Raw genomic sequence first — 22668 nt, 5'->3', positions numbered from 1 at the left:
GACTGGATATTCTTTACTGAGAGGGTGGTGGGGCCATGGGCCAGGCCCAGAGAAGCTGTGGATGCTCAGTCTTTGGAAGTGTTCAGGCCCAGGTTGGATGGGGGCCTGAGCAAGCTGGGCTGATGGAAGGTGTCCACGGCAGCAGGGTTGGGACTGGATGATCATTAAATTCCCTTCAAATCCAAACCATTCTATCATTCTATGAACTGTGTTATTAATTCCAAAGACTAAATCACTGAAATACATAAGTGAATGAAGTGAGATGACACGGAGAAAGTAACAGATGGATCCTGTGAATGCTTGTACTTAGTGTTTGCAATGGGTTCTTTATTCCTGATTTTGTTAGTGGGAAAGAGCAAGCTAGATAGAGAGGATCTTTGATATTGGGCAAAAGCACCTGCAGGGGAGGAGTGCACTGAATGTAGGGTATAACAGTAGTAGTAGTGCACCAGTAGTGTATTACAGTTATGAGTGGAATCATATTAATTGTCTTCCTATGTGAAGTGACATCTCTCACTGGAACACCAGGGATTTTGTCACCTTGGTTGAAATGAGACAAGATTTTCATTTCACTTCTGTTTCTTTGACCGGTGCTATTTGCTTATAGCTCTTTGATATTCTTTTTTTTTTTTTTTTTTTGAGAAACATTTCAGGGTCAATTGTATTTCTAGATTTATAGGTTTGTGGTAGTAAAATAAGTACTAAAGCATATGTAATGTAAATTTGCTTTGATTTAAGATGATCTTTCTTACTGAAGCATAATTCTCATAAGTATGTTGGGAGTAGAAAAACACAGAAATAAACACCTTTTTAACAATTAAAAGAAAACCCAGCACTTGGCCTTATTAGTCCATACCTGGAACTTTTTCAGGATGTGTTTCTTTGGGTTAGAGCTCTAGCAGCCACTGTAGGGTGTACTGGCTCACAGCATGGATGTGTTCATTAGCACCAGCATAGTTTCTTTGAGCTGTTAGGAACAAGGAAACAAAAGCCAATCTGTTTGTTTGCTATTTCATATTTATGTACTTTCTGCTTTCCAATGGCCTGACCGACAGCCTGGCTGTACATTGTCCGATGTCCTCTCGTCAAGCCCAAGACCTCAATTCACCTATCATTCACTTCCATCATGTCAGCTGAGCCTTTTGTGGATGTCCATTATGCACACACTATATTGTATTATGATGAATTACCCTCTTGGGAGTTTTAGGACATCTTAATCCCAGTCTGACAGAACTCTCTGTGATAAATAATTGACAAATCCCTATGCTAAATGCAAGTACATCAGAGGATGTGGATTTTTGACAGCTTTTGCTGAATAAAAAGAAATAACAGAGCATGCCTTCAGCAGTGTTGAGCAGCTTCCATCTCTCATTTTAATTTTCATTGGATGCTTTTCTATCAAGAGATTGCATACAGAAGAGGAGGGAGATTCATTATGATTTTCATCCTTAGTTGTTTTACTGATAAACAAAATATTTCATTAACAAAAACATTAATGGGGAATTTATTATAATTTAATCTCACATTAAATCTGGCCTCTTTCTCCATCCATGCATGTTAAGAAAAAAGAACTTTGTTTCAGAAAACCCAGTAGCATTTAAATGTGCATTTCTAGCGACAGCCACGTGTGCCTGTGTTCTGCCTGGAATTTAAAGCAAGGCAAATTCCTGCTGCTCATCAAGCTGTGCAGGGGTGGAGCATAAAGCAGGTGATGGACTCTTCTTGTGCTGATAACCTTGGCCTGGCTGGAATTGCAGTGTATAGGGAGCTGACAACTTGCTGCCAATCATTTTCTTGTGGAAAGGACTGGAATGAGCAGAGTCAAAGCCTTATTCACTATGTCTGTCCTCTGCCAGGCAGCATTAGAGGGGTGATAAAATGCAGTCTTGGTGATATTTCCACCTTTTACACTTCACTGGAGTTTGTCAGGTGTTTTTTTATATTTGCTATCACCCTGAGATGACTACTGAGACTTGACAAGAACCACATGTCTGGCCCCATGGGTGTCTGAGTTATAGGGCTGGTGGGTAACTCAGGGGATTTGGCTGCAGAATTTTTTCAATGTGTTGTTTCTGGAAAAGAGAACTGTGTGCCTTGTGTTGCTGGAGATTCAAGAGTCATCCCTCAATAGCTGTCAAGCTGAAAGTGAGCACAAACTTAGGGTGGAAAATGGCAGGATTTGGAAAACCTATATGGGTAAAATATCAAAACTGTTTTGAGAGCAGATGTAACAGGAGAAAATTTATTTCCGTTTTTCTTTTTTCTTTATTTTTTCCTTCCAGTGTTCCAGTGTGGCAGGTAGCTGAAGGAGAAAAAAAAGGAGTATAATTAATTGTATATTCTGTAGGACAGTTACTTCAAATCATCCTTTGAAGTCAATTGGAAGCAAATGCCATTTTTGCTGCCAGAGCATATCCTTAAGCTATTCTCAGCCACACCTGAAAGGACTAAAAGTTTAGACACATCATGTTCTTCCTGTGGAAACTGGTAAAGAATGTCTCTGCTCATTTCATATAAACTGGGGTGAATGGAAGTTCATATTTATTTCTGTAACATATGCCAGAGGGAAGAGAGCTCTGATTTGGCTGTATTGCACTGAAGGGTGTGGAAGCATCCATGTGAAATGCATTCTATTGCTTAATCTGGCCAACACACAGAACAGCTTTCAGAGGTAGGTGACTCTTGCTGTCAGATCCACACTTGCCACTTTTTCCTTTTCCTTGCTATAATGCCTAATTGGGCCAATAGCTTTACTATGGATCTAAGGAAGTATTTTTTTAACAATATTTGCTGCCGTTTTCAATAAATGGCAGCAAAAATGGCATTTTTGTTTCTCGTTCAAGAAAATGACTTGTTTTAAATTAAAACTATAACAGCAAAATCAACAAACAACAAACACCAACCAAAAAGCAAAACCACAAACAAAAAATCCCACAAAGAATTATTGAGAAAACTTCTGAGCCCCTTGTATTATAGTTGATATTTAATTGTGCAAGTGAGTAAAATACACCCAAAGTATATATATAGCATATATAGTATTACTATATGAAAATAATTCTCTTGGTGTTTGCTAATAGTTATAAAAGTCACTGTGGGTGCTCTTTTAAAGTATATTAAAAGTTCAATTAAAATATTCTAGATATGTATACTTGCTAAGCAGGCAGTTGTATTTCTGTTAAGCAAATTAGTGGAAGTAAATGAAAGATAAAATTATTAAAGCTGATTTTTTCAAAGCTGGAGGCTAAGGTTTAATGTCATATTTTACAATATTACCACATTTTAGCTGAGGATGTTGTCAAACCTTGCAGAAGAAGCAAACTCCCATCTTCTGAACTGTCAAACAGTGCTTTAATTAAGCTGCAAAGCAACTCTTCTCCAAATAAAAACATGTTAGGTGGCTCCTCTCCCATTTGAGATCTAAGGCTTAAATTGACAGCATAAAACGAGGATGATGCCAGGTTCTGCACGATTTGGCTTTGTAGGTTAGACAATTGCAGGTGACAATTTTTGTGTGTACGCATGAGAGAAAGAGTCAGAGAATAGTTTGAGTAATAAATGAGAATGGTTTCAAGAAGAAACCATTTGTTTTCAGGATGCACTTAATTAGGACGCTAAGTAAGAATAGTGATATTGGGAATAATGTAAATGAAGCATTCCTTTATTTCTTTAAAATAATCAGATTTATTTTATCAGGAACTGTGACTCATTTAAAAATGTGGCTTATAGTTCAGAAAGGGATTTTCATTATTAGATAAGTAATAGATTGATAGATTACTTTTCATTAATAGATTTGAGAAATTGGAGAGTAGAAATAGAACTGAAATGTTTAGGAACTATATACTATTTGCTGAATCCTATACATGGCACTGTGCAAAAATGTGAAAATATGTATCTTAGTGTGCATTTTTAAATTGGTCTTTTGAAGGATCAAATACTACATTAAAAAATACAGGCAAAAGTGCGAAGAAAACAAATTGAGGATTATATGGTTTCATTCAGACTAACACAAGATCAGAAATCCTTCTGTGGTAACTATTTTAAATTTGAAACTAGATAATAGAAATTAATTGAAAATACTAATTAGGTATTACTTACATTTATTATGTTCTCAGGAACAGCTTTACCTGAAAATGGTTCAGGTAAGACCAAAAAGAGCTTCAGCTCTGAATTTTTGAAAATCCATTATAAAACCTATTTAGCACAAGAAGGAAGTATAAAATAGTGCAATTCATGAATTACAGGAGTTGATTTTTAATTTTTATTCTTTGCCTTCTACATATCTGAGGTACACAAGTCTGTGATCTGCTCATGGAGTCACTGCTGCATTAATGTACCCTTTTCTGCTGCTCCCTCCAGTCTTCCCTTTGACATCTGAGCAAAGTCTGACCTTACTGTTGTATTGTGATGTGGCATTTAAGCATTCACTTTATAATTAAAATAGAATGATTAATAATCATAATGAAATTTATTTTAATTTGCAGTTTGGGAAAGTCACATTATATGGTTAAAGAATACATAATTTAGGTTTTATTAATTTATTTGCAAATTCAGCAGAAATGCAAAAATCACAAACCTTTATTTTATTGGTGGCATAAAATCAAAGCAACAGAAGCCTAGGGCCCTCTTTGTAAGCACTTTTCACTGTAGGAAAAAAAGCCTTACAGGCACTCATTGTCTCTCCAAAACAAAGAAACTAAAAGGCAACTCCAAGACAAAAAAAGATGATGCATTAAAAAAAATAGAGGTTTGGAGTGTGTTTGGGTTTCAAATTTTAGCTTTTAATTAGCTTGTAGGTTTTTTCACACTAAATTATTTAGAGGTTGTTTTATATTTTGTATCAATTTAGGTGGAGAAGGAATTAAATAGAGCATATATAATGAGATTTAAATAGCTGAAGAAAATCAATTCAGCTCAGTCGCTGCTATTAGCTAAGCTACACTTCAAGATGGGCTCTAATATTGTGTTTGAACACTTGTTCTTTAGGGATTCCTATTCTGTTCTGGTATCCAAAGGCTGGCTGCATAAAAAGTTTGCTTTGTGTAGTTACATGCCAATTCTGCAGTGATTGCTGTGGTGCCTGCACAGAAATGGGTCCCCTGACTGATAATGAGGCTGAGCACACGTGCTGTAGAAACAAATAATAGGTTTCTTTATAGCACAGAATGCTTTTGTTAACATACACTAATAAGGAACATTTCTAATATGCATGAAAGTACTTACTTTTTTGTAAGGCAATACTGGATTTCATAAAGCTGTTTAAGTACTGAATCTGGGTACTTCAGAGAGCTGTTGAGCTCTCAAACCCAGATATATTAGCATACATATATTGCCTGAGATAGAAATGGTATTGTATACACATGAACACATATGGTTTATTGGGTCTTTGTGACAGACATTAAATCCTTGTATGTTGAGGGATGATAGAGTTCTAAGTGCAGAATATGAAATTATAGTTGACAAGGGAGTAAAACTGAATAATAACAGTGTAAATGAGATGGCACTGAGACCTCCATGTACCTTGTCTTTCACTGTCAGTTGCTAGATGCTGGGCATTTACCCATAAAAGACTAATTCAGTATTTTGCATAAAACATCAGTAAAATCATACTATTTAAAAATCTGATCCTTTTTTCTTGGACGAAAATTGGGCTTCTTTGTCTCAGGCAAAAGAGAAGACTGTGCTGCAAGGGGATAATGCAGAACGATTAATTTTGATCACAATTATATAGAGGAGTAGTTCTGTAGGGGATAAATTTCTTGAGTCTCTTCTGCCACAGACCTCCTTAGGTCAGGCTCTTAAATGATGTTTCAGTGAATATTGGATCTGGGCTCACCCATCTATTATAAGGTAGAAAGAAATGTTTACATCTCTAATTAAAACCATGGAGATTCTGCTTAGGCTAGATTTTTGGGAAGGAGTACGTTTGGACCGGAATTAAGCTGTCTGTGGATGCCACATAGTTCTAGTAAATCCCACTGATTTTTGAATGCTACCTGGATCTCTAGGGCAAGTCATGACTGTCTTGTGCTGCAGCTTCTCAGATTTGCCTTTCATCCCACTCAGAGATAAGCTAGGAATTGCAGCAGTAACACTCTTGGCTTAGGATTCACAGTCTCATCTGAGCAGTGCTATTTCCATAACTTGAAGACCCAAACAAAGAAAACAACTGACAAACAACAGCAGCAAAACCCAAACACTCCTAGATCTCTTTAATAAGCTGCTACCGACTGAGAAGATTTTGGTACAAAATCTTAAAACAAATCTGACAACTTTATTGTTCTAAAATAAGGAAGAATAGTATTTTTCTGACATTGCCAAATGTGCTATACCTAGAAACTGTATATTTGAAAAACAAACATTTCAAGTATTTTTAGGATATGTAACCTTCCATTCCAAAGTGGAACATGTTTTCTTTCTGACACTTTAGACTAGGTTTATAGTAAGAGAGGGAGGGTGATACTAAAACATGTATTTACAATTCAAGTGTATATTGAAGGTTCAGCTCTTAGCCCTCTACAAATGCTACTGCTCAAGGAAAGCATAAATAGTTATTTGTATGTAAAATCAAGCACATAAATATCAATCCAATACAAATTCCTTTCTGGTAACATATGAAATACATATGTATGAGGTGATTAGCCAGAAGTCCTTGCACTGAAATAAGCGTGATTATTGTGAAACTTTATATCAAGCTTGAAAAACATTTGGTTTTAACAAGGCTTTTTATTTATTTACATGTGGTGAAGTAAAATCCTTGTTTGGTAATATTCACTATTCTGGATTGACTGGAACTGTTAGGAAGCCTTCTGCAAATATTGCAAGGTATTGCCCAATGTTGGATGAAAGTCTTTCTTTTATCTTCTGCTTAAAAAAATCTTTCTAACTACCTTTGCTTATACTTCACAAAAAAAAAAAAAAAATAATAGGCACAACTATGTCTGGGAAACACTGGTACAAATCATTGAAGAGGCAAGGAGGGCTTCAAAAAGAGATTTTTATTCAACACTATAACCCTATTTTCTCAGCTTTCTCATAAAACGTCTCATCCTTTGTATTGCTCAAAGGGTAAAGGCATTTAAAATCCAGGTGAAGGTTATTGGTTTTGTTTTCTTGTTGTTTTTTTTTCCTCTGTAAGTAAGGGATCAAAAAGTTTTCTATAACTAGAATGAACAGTTTTACCATTTTAACAACCATAGATAGCTATAATGATGGCAGTCAATTCACCTTGGAATGCTCCATCACCCTATACACAAATATATATAAACTTAACTGGTAATAGTAGGCTAAAAACTATGCACAAAATTACCTGTGCAAGAAAATAACAAAAGAAGATGATTAATGACTCAGGGTGTAAAGAGATATTACGCTTAGAATAGCATGATCTTTTGAAGGTAGGGATTCACTAGGATCAATTTAAGCCGTCTTCCAATTTCTTTACATTAGAAAAGGTTGTTTTTTTTTTTTAATTTGCCTATTTTACTTTTAAGTTTTTATTGACTTTTTTTGTCTCCTTTATGTTTTGCTGAAAGCATAAGAATTAAAAATGGTGTAGACAAATAAACTATTTAGCCAGTTGAACAGTTCAACAACTAAACCTCTAAACACCAAATTCCATTATGCTACTGTAAAAAAAGCATAATCTGTCTGGATTCTACACTGTGGCTCAAAATGATACATCAAACTATTCCTATTGTAAATGTTTTTGATTTTGTTTTTGTTTTTTCATTACCTAGTAGATATGTTTTTATGTGAAGATGCACTTGGAGGAAGATACTTGTACTCACATACACATTTCAGAAAATGAGCATATGTTTTACCATGCATTTCTTACTTTATTATGTAAATACAATATAAGAATGTTTTCTACAAGCTCAGTGGAACATCTGTAGTATAATTCACTGATACATTCTGCAGTTTATTGAGGGTACAGTACCTGTAAAACTTAGCACAGTGTGCAAGTACATCTCTCTTACACACTATTTTTACACTGCACAGAACATCAATGACTTTGTTTCCAGTTAAATTCCTAATCAAAGCTGTGATCTTTCCAGCAACTGAGTACTTATTTGAGCAATCTCTTTAGATTTTGTTGGATCACAACATACTTGATGGATTGAGATCCACAGCAGCTTTGCATTTAAGTAGATTCTCTTTGAATTTTAGTTATAAAAAAAAACCAAAACATGAGCTGGCAGAAGTTTCCAGTTTTTTCTTTTTCACCTTTCTGGGCTCTCCTGGGGTTGGCTGCCAACTTTCCCGTGGAGAGTTTGTGTCAGAGCAGCAGTGACTTTGCTGCTGCCACCCCCTCTGAGTGGACAAAGATGGGATGGGTGGGAATCCAGAAGCCAGGCAGAGTGTTTGCTGTATGGCCCATGGTTTCTTACATGCCATCATCACACACCTACCTGTGCCTGCTTATATTTCTAGTTTCAAAGACAATTTTTAATATTTAATTTTTTTTTTTTTTTAAAGTAAAAAGCCATATGCCATCAAAATTATCCTATGATCACGGCAAGTTTGTGATTTTAGAAAATCTGAAGTTTTGTTGAAATTTTTTTCTTTGTGATGTTGTTTCTGGTTTTTAGGGTTTTTTGGAGGTCTTGGTTTTGTTTTTGTTTTTTATATACTCCACACAGCTGGGTTATATATCGGAGGGTTTTTTTCAGGTAAGAAGATGAGTAACACAGATGAAAATAAGTCCAAGATCTACAGTTTGGAGAAAGGTGTTGCTAGAGGTATTACTTGGCAAGTGACTAATGATAGAAACAAAAAAATCTTGAAAAGGCAGTTTGGAGTTTAAATTCACTAAATAAAATTAATTTTCCTTACTTTTCATCTTGTCTGTATTCTGAGAGGATGATCCATGTAACTGTTCAGCTGACAAGGAGCATCCAGCTGTCTGGTTTTATAGACCAGAGATCTAAGTAGTGAGATTTTCCTGGGGCAGCATGGTGGAAGGAATTCCTGATTACAATACAAAATACTGTAATGTCACCTGGGTGTCCAAGTTTTGGCACTAACCATTACTTACACCCTTCTTTCAACTTTACTAAAACCACCTGACCACAGGACACAGGTGAAGTGTTCACTGTATGGTGGAATTTAGCTGTAATTTAATTTAATAAGGCTTTAAGTTCTGTGTTTATATGCTTGAAACTTCTGTTGTAAATGCAAGTGAATGTGTTTTACTGTCGTTTATGTCATTTACCATACTGATTAATAGTGAGTCAAAGTCATTGTCTGATGCAACATGGAGCTGCATTTTTAATCTTTACTAATGCAGTATACCCATCAAAATCTATAGATTTGAACGATATTTTGAAATCTATAGTTGTTTTCATATAGAAGTGCAAGATGCTTTTTTTCCTTGGCATTGAGTCACATTTCAGCTCAAATAGAGATTCAGCATTTCAGTGCTGCCAGTGACCTAAATGAGGGCACAAAGCATCTGACTTCCCAAATCTTAATGTTTCATGTGACAGGGAAGTGCCCAGAAAAATCAGCCTTTCCACTTATAAAATTTGTCTGTTTTCCAATATTTCTTGAGAATATAGCCCAAAAGCAATTCCATGAAATCCTATAAGAACATCCTGCAGTGTTTAAAAAAAACTCTAAACTTTTAGCAGTCTGCCAGTCCCTTAAGTATCAGCTCAGGTGTCTTATTTTAAGATTCAAACTGATTTCTGTAAATCATCTCTCATCTCTAACATGCCAGTTTAACAAGAATGTAGAAGAAATTCTTCCTGGGCAGAGCTTTTAAGTGCAACTCAGATCAACTGCAGTCAACTGCATCATACTGAGTTAGGTGCATCAATATCCAGTCTGGCAAAGTAGTGCCAGATTTCCCTTTACTTGTACTGTGACATTCCTGATGCATGTTTAGTTTATCTTTTTTTTTTTTTTTTTTTTTTTTTTTTTTTTTTTTATAATAAGGGTTAGCTGCTTCTTATTTCTTTCTGGCATTCACAGTTTGATACTGGTGATGATTTTCAGTAAGTAGCTGTAATTGGAATAAAAGAAAACACACTTTTGGGAGGGTGCTAAGTTAGTTGGCATGGTTCAGTATATTACCTATATGGAAAAAACTGAAAAATAAAATAAAATAACACCAGATGTGAAAATGACATGAGGAAGATGCTTAGACAGTTTTGAGATGGGATAATGCTTCTTGATTGTGTTCTTTGAGCTAGAAGGTGGCAATTAGTTTTTCATACAAAGAAAAGTGTGAGACATCTTAATTAAACACCTTTTGGTGGAAGTCATCATACATAAACACAAACCTCTTGCAGTAGTTTTCAAGTGTGTCACCTGTGAGGGTAATACTAAAGACAGTATTAATTGTTTGTTTAGGGTTTTTTTTTTTTTTTTGTAAAAATTGGGAGAAAATTATTGTTTGAATGTCAGTTCAGATCTGTTCATTAGTCATTAAGACAACCAATGAAATGCATTTCTTAAGCATAGCTATAGGTCATGCACATAATCATAGAAAAAAGAGGAAAATAGCTGAAAATAAAATACAATGGATTCACCCAGAGGATAAATCTTATGGACTATGGTATTAATAAGCACCTAATGTTACACTAATGTTTTGTGTGACTTTGGTCACATTATGTCACCATTCTGCTTTACTTTCCTTTATGTGTTAAATACAATTACCATTATTTACTACACAATGGATGGTAACAGTTATTAAATACTTCTGACAATATGCATTAGTATTACAGCTGGAGGTGTTACAGTGAAAAATAGTATTTTCTCCCATATAATTATGTTTTAAAGGTCTTACAGTGCAGAAATATGATTAATGTTTAAGGTATACCTTAAACAGGTTGTATTTTGTGTATAATCACAAGAATGCTCTGAAAGAGACTGTTCTGCCTGGAACAAAGAGGTCATAAATATGTCAGTATATGACACATGCACGACAAAAGATGCTGAAGAGAAATCATGACAATGCATGTAACTGTAAAAGGTACCATTTTCAGCAGTTTCTCCTTACATTTTTGTCTACTTTTAATTATAATGTGTTTTTACATTACAATCTGGAAGAATGTTCTGTTGGAGGGTAAGAACAAGTAAATCCCATTTTGTCCTTTATGGATAAAGTTTAACAAAGAACATGAATTACTCTTAAAACTCGACATGGCTACACTTGAACATTAAAACTTGAGCCTGTCCAGTAGAGAATGTTGGGAGTGTAACACTTCTTTTAAAATCTATTTGAGAAAGATTAGAAGCAGCATGGTATTACACTCCATGTGATCCACAGGAAATGCAGAGGCTCTGGGTGTCCTGTTGCCCCAGGTCCAAGGCAGGCATACATAACCAGGCGTGTGTTCCCAGCATTGCCAGCACGGCTCACACAGCGACTAGGGAAAATGAAAATCACTCTTAACTTTGCCGGGGGAAGGTCATTTCCCTTTGTACTCACTTTTCTCCAGGACTCACAGTTAAATACTTTCTCTTTCTTTTGACTAGAACTACTTCCATTAGGGGAATGTTGCCTGAAAATAGCATGCAGTATTAATGTACCTTTGTTTCTGCTGTTGCCAACAGGAACGTTTCCTTGGCTCTCACCCCCTGACTGCTGATAAGATCAAGTTGATTATTCAGCAACTATAGCCCACCACCTGCTCTATTTTTTTTCCCTGACATGCAAAGCTGTTGAGACTCTATCTTGCCTTGTTAAAGCTACATTTGGTATTCAGCTGTAGTTTTAGGCAAATGTATATGTATTTAAAAAGTGGATTCATTTTTGAACAGACTTGTAATAATTCAAATTCATTTTTCTGTTTTATACATTGGAGAGCTGAGGTGTACATGCTGATTTTTTTTCTCTAAAATTCACATTTTGGTTCCACTATTAGTTTAATTATTAATACTGTTGCATTGTTCATAGGCTTTCTGGAAATGCTGCTGCAGACTTCAGTGCTGTCTTGATTTTGTTATAAATCATTAACTACTTGGGAATTTATCATTATAGTGTAGGTTATGGATGTATTGTAATGATATAAAACATTTCTGTCGTGTTCTGCAGAGGAATGGATGATAAATGAGTTCTGTTCGCTCCTGTTATTTCTGGAAAAACTGGAGTTTTCTCTTCTTTCTATAAATACCTATCAAACTCTGGGAGCTTAATTATGGTGACATGGCCAAAAGAGATATTTGCTTATCAGTTCAGCAGACATTTTAAATCTCCAGCTTTATGATCTTCTTTTGGGATTACAACAGCATTACATCTAAATCTCTTTTGTAGCCCACAAAGTGGGAGTAAATCTAGAACTCACTACACTTCTCTATATTTAGTGTTTCCTACCTAGCTGAACTCCACTTTTCTAATTTCAGCAGAAACTATAATTTTAAACCAAAATATTGTAGTGTTTTCAATATTCAGTATATATTTAATATTGTTATTGAGTTATATTGTCAGTTAAATGATATTATTTGATATATTGTTACTAAACTGGCATGAAACTTTAGCATTCTGTGAAATCTGTTGCTCTGTTTGATTATGTGATGAGACAAAATGCAGCTGCTCTTGCATCCCCTATTTAATTAAAGGTAAATGACTTCTTTAGTGTTTTTCTTGCATAAGTGATGCCAGCCTGTATCAATGTTTTCTTCTCCTTGTACCTTGCAAAGAGGTATTTACTCGATTTGGTTTTCTTTCCTTCTTTTCCCTTTAAAGTAAGGGAGTTGTACATATTTCATTTATCTCTGTTCCTATTCAGATATTAGTCAGATTTCAGTGAATCTGCTAAATGTATAAAATTGGTAGGTTATATTTTGTGTCTTTTTTTTTTTATTTATGATTAAGTGCATAATTACTCAGGAGGTATTAAAGGAGTGGTAAAGCAATCTGAACTGTGTCAAGTTAATTTTTTTTTAAGTCAGAGCTAAATTACCTTTTCAACATTTTAGAAAACTTTTTTTTGAAGTGAGTTAATTTTGATATTTCTAAAAAAAAAAAAAAATATATAGTTAGGATTTCCCCTTGAGCTCCTAGGAAGTATGTGAAAAAACCAGGGTAAGAAGTCATGCCTACTCAATATACATGCCATTTTCTAATAATGCCTGTGAAGTTACTAGCTCAGCTGTGAAGTTTAAAAGAATTTCCCAAGGCAGGCAGTGAGCTGGAGCTGGTGGTGTTATGCAATTTGAGATTTGTTGGAGCAGTTGGCAATTTCAGTCTAATGGTTTCAGCGTGTGTCCTTCACTTTGAGCCTGTTCAAAAATATAACACTAATGTGACTTACATTTAAGCCATATGAATTATTAGAGTGAAAATGTAATAAGCTCTAAGGGGTTTAAGTCTCTGCAAATGAGAGGGATGAATGATGTCTTAAAAGAAAGGGGTCTTATGCTATTTTTATACACCACTCTAGTGAAATTTCACTGCTAGATGTCAAGATGCATTTGACAGACTATCTTACTCTTCTAATAGTTTTTCTTCATGCCTTTATCATACTGTCTTGTCTACTGAAACATTTTTGGCAGTATCAAGCTGTCATAACATTGCCCAGCTTCTCAAATCTCCTGATTGCACATATCCTAGAAATATACTCTGGCTTGTGAACTGAACTTCCTCCTTCCCTCTCCCCATAAATGTGAAAATTCTGCTTCTCTACCTCCTGATGTGAATCTACTACACTTCTTTTTGCTGTTTAATAGTAGTTGAATATAATTCATTTGTATTCTTCTACTGCCCCATATTAAGTGTATCAAGTATTTGACACAAATAATATTTCATGCCTCCTGGATGGGACTCAGTGCTCCAGTCAGAGAAGACAATTTAATGCTCCCTACATTCTTCATTGTGGCTGTGTTTGATCTCTTCTCTGGTACTCAGGTACTCCTCCAGCAATGCTTTTGGACCTGTGGTTAATTTTTCCCTTTGACTGCTCATGTAAGGTTTCTTTTCATCTGGTACCAATGGTCTTGCTAGTTCTAGTGAGGATTATGGACATTAGGTACAAAGTTGAGGTGACACCAGTAGTACTTGATGTCATCTTTCATCTCTGCAACTTCTGCAGGCTCTGCACTCACCTGCATATCAAGCTGTACCACTTTTCCAGAAGTTTAAATGTATGGGGTTTAGCTTATTTATTTATATCTTATTTAGTTATTTATTCCCCAGAGATGACTTTCAGTAGTATATATAGCTCCAGCTGTTCTGGGATTTGTTTTCAGGATGGAAACAAAAAGTGACAATGTCTGTACATTTGCATACTTCTGAAGCATTTTAGATTCTTTCTAAAACTTAACTGAAAATCCTTATATAGTATATTTAGTATATTTAAAAGACTCAGCTCTCTTTTAGGCCTTGAAGTACTGCCACTTTTCCCTTCTACTACTGCTACTACTCTGCCCTTCTCTTTTTTTTAATTTGCGAGGAACAAATACAAGAGAAGAGCTATTTCTAGTTCATGTTTTAGGGAAGGGCTAATTCCCAATTGTCTTAAATTATATATACATTTAGGCCAGTGATTTTATATGAAGACTGCTTTTTGTATTACAATGTCAGCAGATCCCTGGTATATTGTTTTTCCATATGAATATGAATATTTCCATATGAATATGCTGCCTTAGATGACAAAAGTGAAGCTGTCCCCAGAGAGTAGCTGAGGAGTACAGCACACAAATTCTGTCTAGAATATAGGAGACCAATTAAAAACACAGTCTTTCTGTGACCTTATATGCTTCAGATATCCTAATTAACAGAGCACAGATCACATTACCATCATGTGGCACAGCAGATGTCAGAGTAAAGAGAAGCTGTGACTTTGCACTGTTAATACCTAAAATACAACCAAGCTGAAGATGAGCAAAAACAAAAACCATAGAAACCTATATTTGGTCACTATTAAAAAAAAAAGAAAAAGTCTTAAAATATGTTTAAAGTTCTGACTGAAGATTCTGGCCTTTATATAATAGAATACAGCAAAACTTAGGAAAAAATCGTTATTTGACATAGGGAAATATGAATTATCATGGAAACTTTTGTGCTTCATTGTTAGTGATCGCAATATTTTTAAAAGCAAAGAAATTTACTTGAAACAGGAAACATTAAAAATTGTGGTTAAAATTTAAATCAGCAAAATTTGGCATGTGTTTCTTTGGTTCAGTCTAAGACACTGTTTTATGGTTGGAAGTGTCCTATCCAAACTGACGAGCATCAGCTTCATCAAATCTAGATAAGCTTTTGTGGGGATAATTATTATCAGTGCCGGCTTGTTAGAAAGATCATATAAGAAATATCATTATAAATAACATGTAAAAGGGTTGTCAACCCCTACTAACTCCTCCTGTGCCCCACTGGAAGTTAGGAAATAAGACAAAAGAAAATTAATCTAGTTGTGTTTTTATGAGAGTTATGGTTTTGCTGTCTTTAGCACATCTGTGCTCACTTTTGGGTTACTGACCTTCCAGCTGACAGTTCTTTGTTGAGCTCACACTCTCTGTGTGGCAACCTGAGTGGTCGTATACAATTGGGTACAATTATTGAATAGGGTAACTCATGGGTATTTGGATAATTCATTACCAAGAATTCCTGTGAAAATATAGCATATGCTATGCATGTAAAGAAAACAGAATCAAGGTAGAAGAGAATAGTTCTAATTTGTTTTAATACAGAACGTAACAGCTTACTGAGCTGAGAATGTAGTATTTTAGGCTTTGTCAGTCTGTATTAAAACTGTAGTGAAATAAGAGTATCAGTCTTGCATTGACACTTCTGACACCAATATATATATGTCTTACAAAATCTCCTCTTCATCTTGTAATTCATATCCAGTTCATAATCAACTATGGAAGAAAACTATTTGTATTTTAGACACATATATGAAAACTATGTATTAAACCACTTTTACACATATTTCTTGTGGCTTTTGTGCTGTTCATGCAAGAACAGATTAAAGTATTTGGATAATATTTTATAATCAGGCCTTGAAGGTCATTGTGTATTCTATGTTTTTCTTTATAAACTTGATATTGACATATTTTCCCATGGTAGTTATTTTCTTTAAATAACCTAAAACATCCTTGGATTTTGTGTTTTAGAAAGTTTGTGAGGCTATTGATATCTATTAACTCTTAAGATTACACATTGTATAATATCTTAATATATCAAGAAATAGTTGAATATTCTTTTCAAATAAAACACTAAAAGGAGAGTGGCAGGCACAAAAAAACATTACTTGATTGTACTGAATATAAATTTAATTGGGCCATTTGCTGACAGAAACCTGAACTGGCAAGAAGGAGATAAAAATATGACATATACGTAAAAGAAATGAAGGCTGGAAGATGAATAGGCCTTCCAGGGAGTTGATCTTTACAGATCAGATAAAGATTCCTGCTGTCAAGGCTGCATCAAAGCCTGCCTTTCAGAGATGGTAACATGAACTTGGAAACTGGGGACAAGACCTTCGAAAATAGAGGGTTTTGAGATTGACATGCAACTGGGCTTTGGACCTTTTTTAGTTGTTTTATTTTTCTATTATTTGTGTGTGTGTTTGTGTGTGTATATAATCTTTTATAATCCCTTTAAAAGCTAAAGAAACATTCATAGGTTGGTGGAGTGAATTAACACTTGCACCTTATCTAGCTTTTCAATAGCTGTTTTCTGTTGAAGATAACCTTTTTCTTTGAAAGACATAAGGAAATCTAGTGGAGGGTGCCTCTTGACTCCTTTCAAAGTTTGATTAAAAATACGTATTTGTGAGCAGTGACTGATTTCTAAGAGATAATGATTTTTTTTATTGATAAGCTAAGTATTCTGGAAATTCATTAAAATAATGCACACTGCACCCTACTAAGGAAAAAAAAAGGAGAAATCTGTTCTCATTAATAATATTTTTAAAAAGTTTAAAATAAAAAAAAAAGACATAGAAATAATTGTTTAATCTAGGAAAAGTTATTGAAAAAATTTCATGCTTAATCAAAGTGTTTCCAAGCGCCTTAAATTTGACATCAGCTACTGTGTCAATCACACTGGCTAAATCTGGCATCAGCTCCTCTGATCCCTTACTTGAAAAGCACCATCACACAGCTGTCAGGCATCCTCCAAAGGACATGAATAGATGCTACAACATTCTGTTAGCCTTTGTAGCCCTCTCTCCCTGGTTGTGGTTTCTTAATTTATTTACTAATTCAGAGTAAATCTGTGTTCTCCAGCAGACTGCACGAAGTAGGGTTCTTTAAATATAACGAAGTAAGCCAGAACACTTCTGTTACGTTAGTTTTGTTTATTTTTTCAATTTTTAGTTTTGTTCTGCGTTTCCTAACCAAAAAGATGCTGTTAAATAGAGCTTTGTTCAAGGCATGAAAACATCTTACAGCTTTCATCTACACAGCAAGCAATACAGAGAGCATGGAGGAAGAAATTATTAAAAGCTAATATACAAGAACATTGTTTTAAACCATTTCTTTTCATTTTGTTACACATAAAAATTTATATGTCAGGATTTTAGTATTTGCTGGAGAAATCTGTAGGGAGCTGCAGTGGGTCATGGTGTTAAAGAAGCTGTTGCCTTATTAAACCCTCATTGTAATGAGAGGGAAAATGGGAAGCACCAGGTGCCAGCCGGCTGTTGTGCAGCTTCTCTGTCAACATTCTCCAGAGACTCTTCCCTCAAAACAGGGAAGGCCAGACCTGACATTTGCATGCCTCAAAATGAAGCAGGCATGATTTCTTTGAGAGATGAAAAATTAGTCTCCTTGTGTCACATTAAAAGGCACAAGTAACTTGAGTTTGCTTGACTGCCCAGCTATTTTCAGCCAAGGAGTGTTGACACAGGGAAATATGAAGTACATTCTAAATATACATTCCCTAAAGTATTGGATATACTTCACATTAAATTTTTCAAAAATTGGTCCAATAACTGGAACAGCAACAAAAAATATACTGATTTTTGGACAGTAGAGCAAATGCAGAGATTCTTCAGGTAAGCAGTGATGAAGAAATCAAAATGGTATCTCAACCAGTTGCTGGAACTTGTATGCATGGTCCTGTCTTGTTGTCATGTGTACCTCAGTTAGGGTGTTTGGTTTAGGGTTCTGGGAGTCACTTAACAATTGTTTTCTCATTGGTTATCACTGTTTCTTAAACAGTTTCCTTGGAGTTTCGAATGAGCTTGATTACCTTTAACAAAGCTCTATATGCATGTCCTGAATGCCACCCACTCATTTGGAAGCTATTTTAAGGTGCAAAGCATTGTAGATATTGCCTATGAGGTTATTTTAGAAGGTTGCTTGGGCAGTTAGGATGGGTTCTAATTGAAACTTGACTGAAAAATTCCTAAAGAATACAATTTTGTGAGGGATAATCTTTTTGTCCCCTTCCTTTGAAAAAAGAAAAAGCAACCCAAAGCAACTTCTTTTTTTTTTTTTTTTAATTTGCTTTAAGCATTTTCACTTTATAGTGCAGATTAGCTAAGAAATCTACCATTTGAACTGAGGAACTTCAGTTCTTTCCATGGAAAATTATTTGTAGTGTTAACGATGAGTATATTTTTCTCTCCATAATCCATATATCATTTTGTGCATTTGGGTTCTGCTGTCTTTTGTGGTTCTCAGAGTATCTTAAGGCAATTGAGCAGAGTGTGAAGGAAATCTGAGGGCAGTGTTAACTGCAGCTATTTACACATGTAGTAAGTGTTATATCTTGCTTTGCTACAATCTGTTGAAATATGTCTTGAATTTATCAGAGGCTATACAAATTTAGATGCAGAATGGGCTAGATTAAGTGAATAAATTAGATAGACAAAGTTGTCCTAGTGTATTACCAAAAAAAAATAAATGCTGTAGATGTTTGTCCAGTGCAGTCAAGAGAAAGTTGAATTGTGCTTTTTTTCCCAATGTAATGTATAAAGTATGAAATTAAATCAGTTTTTCTTTGGTTAATATGGTACTTGGTTACTGTGGATGTACCTCCAGTGAGCAGTGCCTGTAAAGTTCTGGTAGCTTTTTGTTAGCTAAGAATCATTTGAATTGACAATAAAATAATTGAGTGGTGACACATTTTGTGGACATAGGGGACACAGGTTTGTTGATGTTTTTTCTCATTTTAAATAATTATTTTGAACCTAAAAATAAGGAAAATATCCTAAGTTCTGATTTTTTAAATATATCAATCATCCTGGTGGCTGTTAGGAAGAGGGGTTGGGATGAGGTAGCACAGGCAGTTGCAAAGGGCTGAGGTGAGGTTTTGACAGAACCATGTCTGGAACTCCAGGTTTCCTGGACTTTCTGGTCATATTCCTTTTTACTGTTAGCAAGAACCGACAAGGTGACTCAACTGGAAATGTGACATAAACACCAGTTCCTTTACATCCAATCTAATGGGTTTATCTGTACAAGAGATTGATGTGAAAGAGCAAATTCCTGCTTCTTGTGGGGCTAGGTGAAAAAAACTAGATTTTATTCAAAGTATTAAATATGGGAGAAATGCCCTCTAGGAACAGGCCTGTTAATCTCCAGCTGCTAATTCAATCGACGAGATCAGACTCCAGCTATTCCCAAATTACTGACTTTTTGTGCATCCCTAATAATCACAGGGCTGTCAAGAGTTTCTATACTTGAAGCTAAATGATATAACAGAGAAATAAATGTCCATAACATGGTGTTTTAATAATTTAATATGTACTTGTTATTAGTTAGTAGATTAAATTAATGCACATAAGACAAGGTAGTGTGCATAAATAGAGTATTTTCAGCAGGATGTTGATGGATTTTGAACTTAACTAGAACTTCTAAATTATATTAGAGTGAGGGTTAAATTTTATAATGCATTATGGTACTTAAATATAAAATAATACAGAAAATAACAATTTTTAGATGGGATGGTTCAGCTTGACTCAAATGCACATAATTTTCAAGTAAGTGCAAAAAGCATAGATATAAAATTTATATAGAGAAAATATGCATAGGAAGATAAAGAAAGGCTTTTCTACGTGAAGAATCAGTAAAGACTAAAATTTATGTTCTCTCCTCTTTGTTCTTCAGCGCCTTGCTAAAGAAGCAGAGAAGTACCAAGCATCGCATCAGTGGAGGGATGAGTTTGGGGTAAGCTTCATTTTTTCTCCTTTTAACCTTCTTGGATTTTTCTTCTCTGAAATCTTAACTGTAGTCTTACAAATATTTTGTTTGTGTATCTACTACAGAAGGGGCTGGTGATTATGCACAGATAGTTTATTTCATTCAGTAAACAGAGTCTCAGTCAGAGTGTCTAGAGAATAAAATGAACTTTTTCTCTTCAGAAGCTCATAAAGAGCCTCACAGACAGGGATGTAGCTCTGAGTTGTACACAAGACAACTTTGTTTTGACAGACAAGGAATGATTACAGAGAAGATATTTGAGTGATGGTTGCTCCCACTTAAAAATGTGCTTATTCCAAACACTGAAACAGAATCATAGAAAAGATTTTTACAAGTTGTCTGTTTCTTGTGTAAAGGGAAAAAAAAAAAAAAAAAACCAAGAAAAAATTTAATGCAGAAAGATTTGGTTATCTGCATTACATGGGAGTCATAGACTTTTTTTTAGAATCCCTTTCTGTATTTTAATAACTGCATCTCTTCTTTCAAGATTCTAGTACTGCTGAAAGAGGACCCAACCTGGTCAAACATTACATTTTTTCTTTATTCATTTCAGGCTTTACTGAAAAATAAGTGACATGACTTTAAAATGTACAACCTTGATTTTTTTATTACCAATTTGACCAAATTAATATTGTGCTGTGTGATTATAAGCCTCTTAATTTTAGGTTATAGTACTTGGCTAAGTGTCAAAATTATTTATTATGCCTTTATTCCATGTTCCTTCAGAAATATAAGCAGATTGTACTTTTACATGATGCCTCTACAAACTTGGACTGTGTTTGCACATCCACAAGAATCACTGTGGCACACAGCTAAATGCACAGTGGTTTTCTAAGAATGTTGTTGTGTGTGGCAAGCGCATTTCTCTCCCTCTCAGGATTTTCATAGAGGTGCAGAGAGAGAAATGAAAGAGAAAACAATTTCTATTTCTGCTCCTTGATTTTCCTATGTGGAATGTGTTTGGAGAATTGTTTACCGGGAGTGATTGCTTGATTGGATTCTGGTGAGGATTGTTTGAGCCTGATGGCCAATCCAACCCACCTGGGGCAGGACTCGAGCGAGAGGGTCATGAGTTGTGTTAGAGTTAGATAGAGTCAGAGAAAGTAGTATATAGTTTTAGTATCCTCCTTTTATATAGTATATGAATGTATTTTAGCATAGTTATAATAAAGAAATAATTCTGCCTTTTGAATTGAATCAGACATCGTAATTTCTTCCCATTGGGTTTGCCTGCATTTACAGTAGTTGTGGTTTAACCCCAGCTGACAAGTAAACACTGCACAGGTATCTGCTCAATCCCAGGCAGGATGGGTAAGACAATTGCAAGAGTAAAACTGAGAAAACTCATGGGTTAATGTAAAGGCAGTTTCATAAGTAACGCAAATGTTGCATGCAGTAGCAAAGCAGAAAAATGAGTTCCTTCACCACTTCCCATGGGCAGGCAGGTGTTCATCCATCCCCAGGAAAAGGGGCTCCTTTGCCCTAAATGATGACTTGTGAAGACAAACACTATCGCTCCAAAAGTCCATCCCTTCCTTTCTCCTTCCTCCAGTGTTACACCAAGCGTGGTCCTGTATGGCACGGGATATCCCTTGGGTCAGCTGGGGTCAGCTGTGCATCCCCAGCCTCCTCACTGGTGGGGCAGTGTGGATAGCAGAAAACGCCTCATCTGCACAAAAACTATACCCAGGAGTAAAAAAACCCACACCAGAATTATCAACACCGTTCCCAGAACAAATCCAAAATATAGCCCATGCTAGCTACTATGAAGAAAAATAGTTCTAACCCAGTCAAAACCAGCAGAAATGTTCATTCTGATCCAGTGTTACTCAGGCACTTGAAGATCTGAAAACAGACAGAAAAGCTCCTCAGGTCAGGCCATGTAATTCAGATAGGAGTGACTGACTTCAGGAGAACAGAGACTCTGGACACAGCCTGAATGCTTTTAAGTGTGCTCTCTGCCCAGGCACAGCTTCCAACACATGGTAAAACACACAATGCATATTCCGTGGAGATGCTATAACAAGAATGCTGCAGCGACCTTTTCTGCTAATCTGTCTCTCTAGTGACTGAAAAACAAAACCTGCAGGCTTGATGGACTCAGTGCAGAACTGTGTGAATACAGGCAGAATCTCATTTTAATCATTTTGCTTCTGCACTGTATTCTGGCATCATGTCAACACTGCCTCAGCTTTTGTTTTTCTTTTTACCCTTTTTTTCATAGTAGAAATAAGTCATACAAAAGAGGCTTCAGGTTTTATCCGAGTTCATTGCCAAAAAGACATCTCAAAATAATTTGGAAATGTGATTTTATATTAATGTTTTAGTTCGGGCAAAGACTATGGTCAGTATTGAAAAAAAAATGCAATTGGATTTATAATAAAATAACTGCAAACTGAGCTTGTACTTTACTGTTTTGAATTTGGATCAGAATAGTGTGCACCATATAATAACCTTGACATTAGGTTATGCAATTAAATTTCAAATAAATGTATTAAGCCTCTTATAATTTAATTTGTCCCATTTTTGCCAGAAGTAATCTTTCTTCTCTTCTGGCCTACTTTTTAGAAA

At 35.3% G+C, this 22668-nt stretch overlaps 1 protein-coding gene across 6 annotated transcripts in view; it reads left to right on the top strand.

Moving 5' to 3' along the window:
* The window catches only part of CACNA2D1 (calcium voltage-gated channel auxiliary subunit alpha2delta 1), a 357434-nt gene that overhangs the window by 146867 nt on the left and 187899 nt on the right, over positions 1-22668 (top strand). For all 6 annotated transcript variants that reach the window (XM_085569965.1, XM_021543146.3, XM_085569969.1 and 3 more), the window contains exon 4: positions 20005-20064. In XM_085569965.1, coding sequence (XP_085426091.1) covers positions 20005-20064 — 60 coding nt within the window. The remainder of the gene's footprint in view (positions 1-20004; positions 20065-22668) is intronic.

The sequence above is a fragment of the Lonchura striata genome, chromosome 1A (genome assembly GCF_050655825.1).
Source record: "Lonchura striata isolate lonStrDom1 chromosome 1A, ASM5065582v1, whole genome shotgun sequence".
Lineage (NCBI taxonomy): Eukaryota > Metazoa > Chordata > Aves > Passeriformes > Estrildidae > Lonchura > Lonchura striata.
Note: the sequence above shows the minus strand (reverse complement) of the source record. Positions and strands in the feature narration are given on the sequence as shown.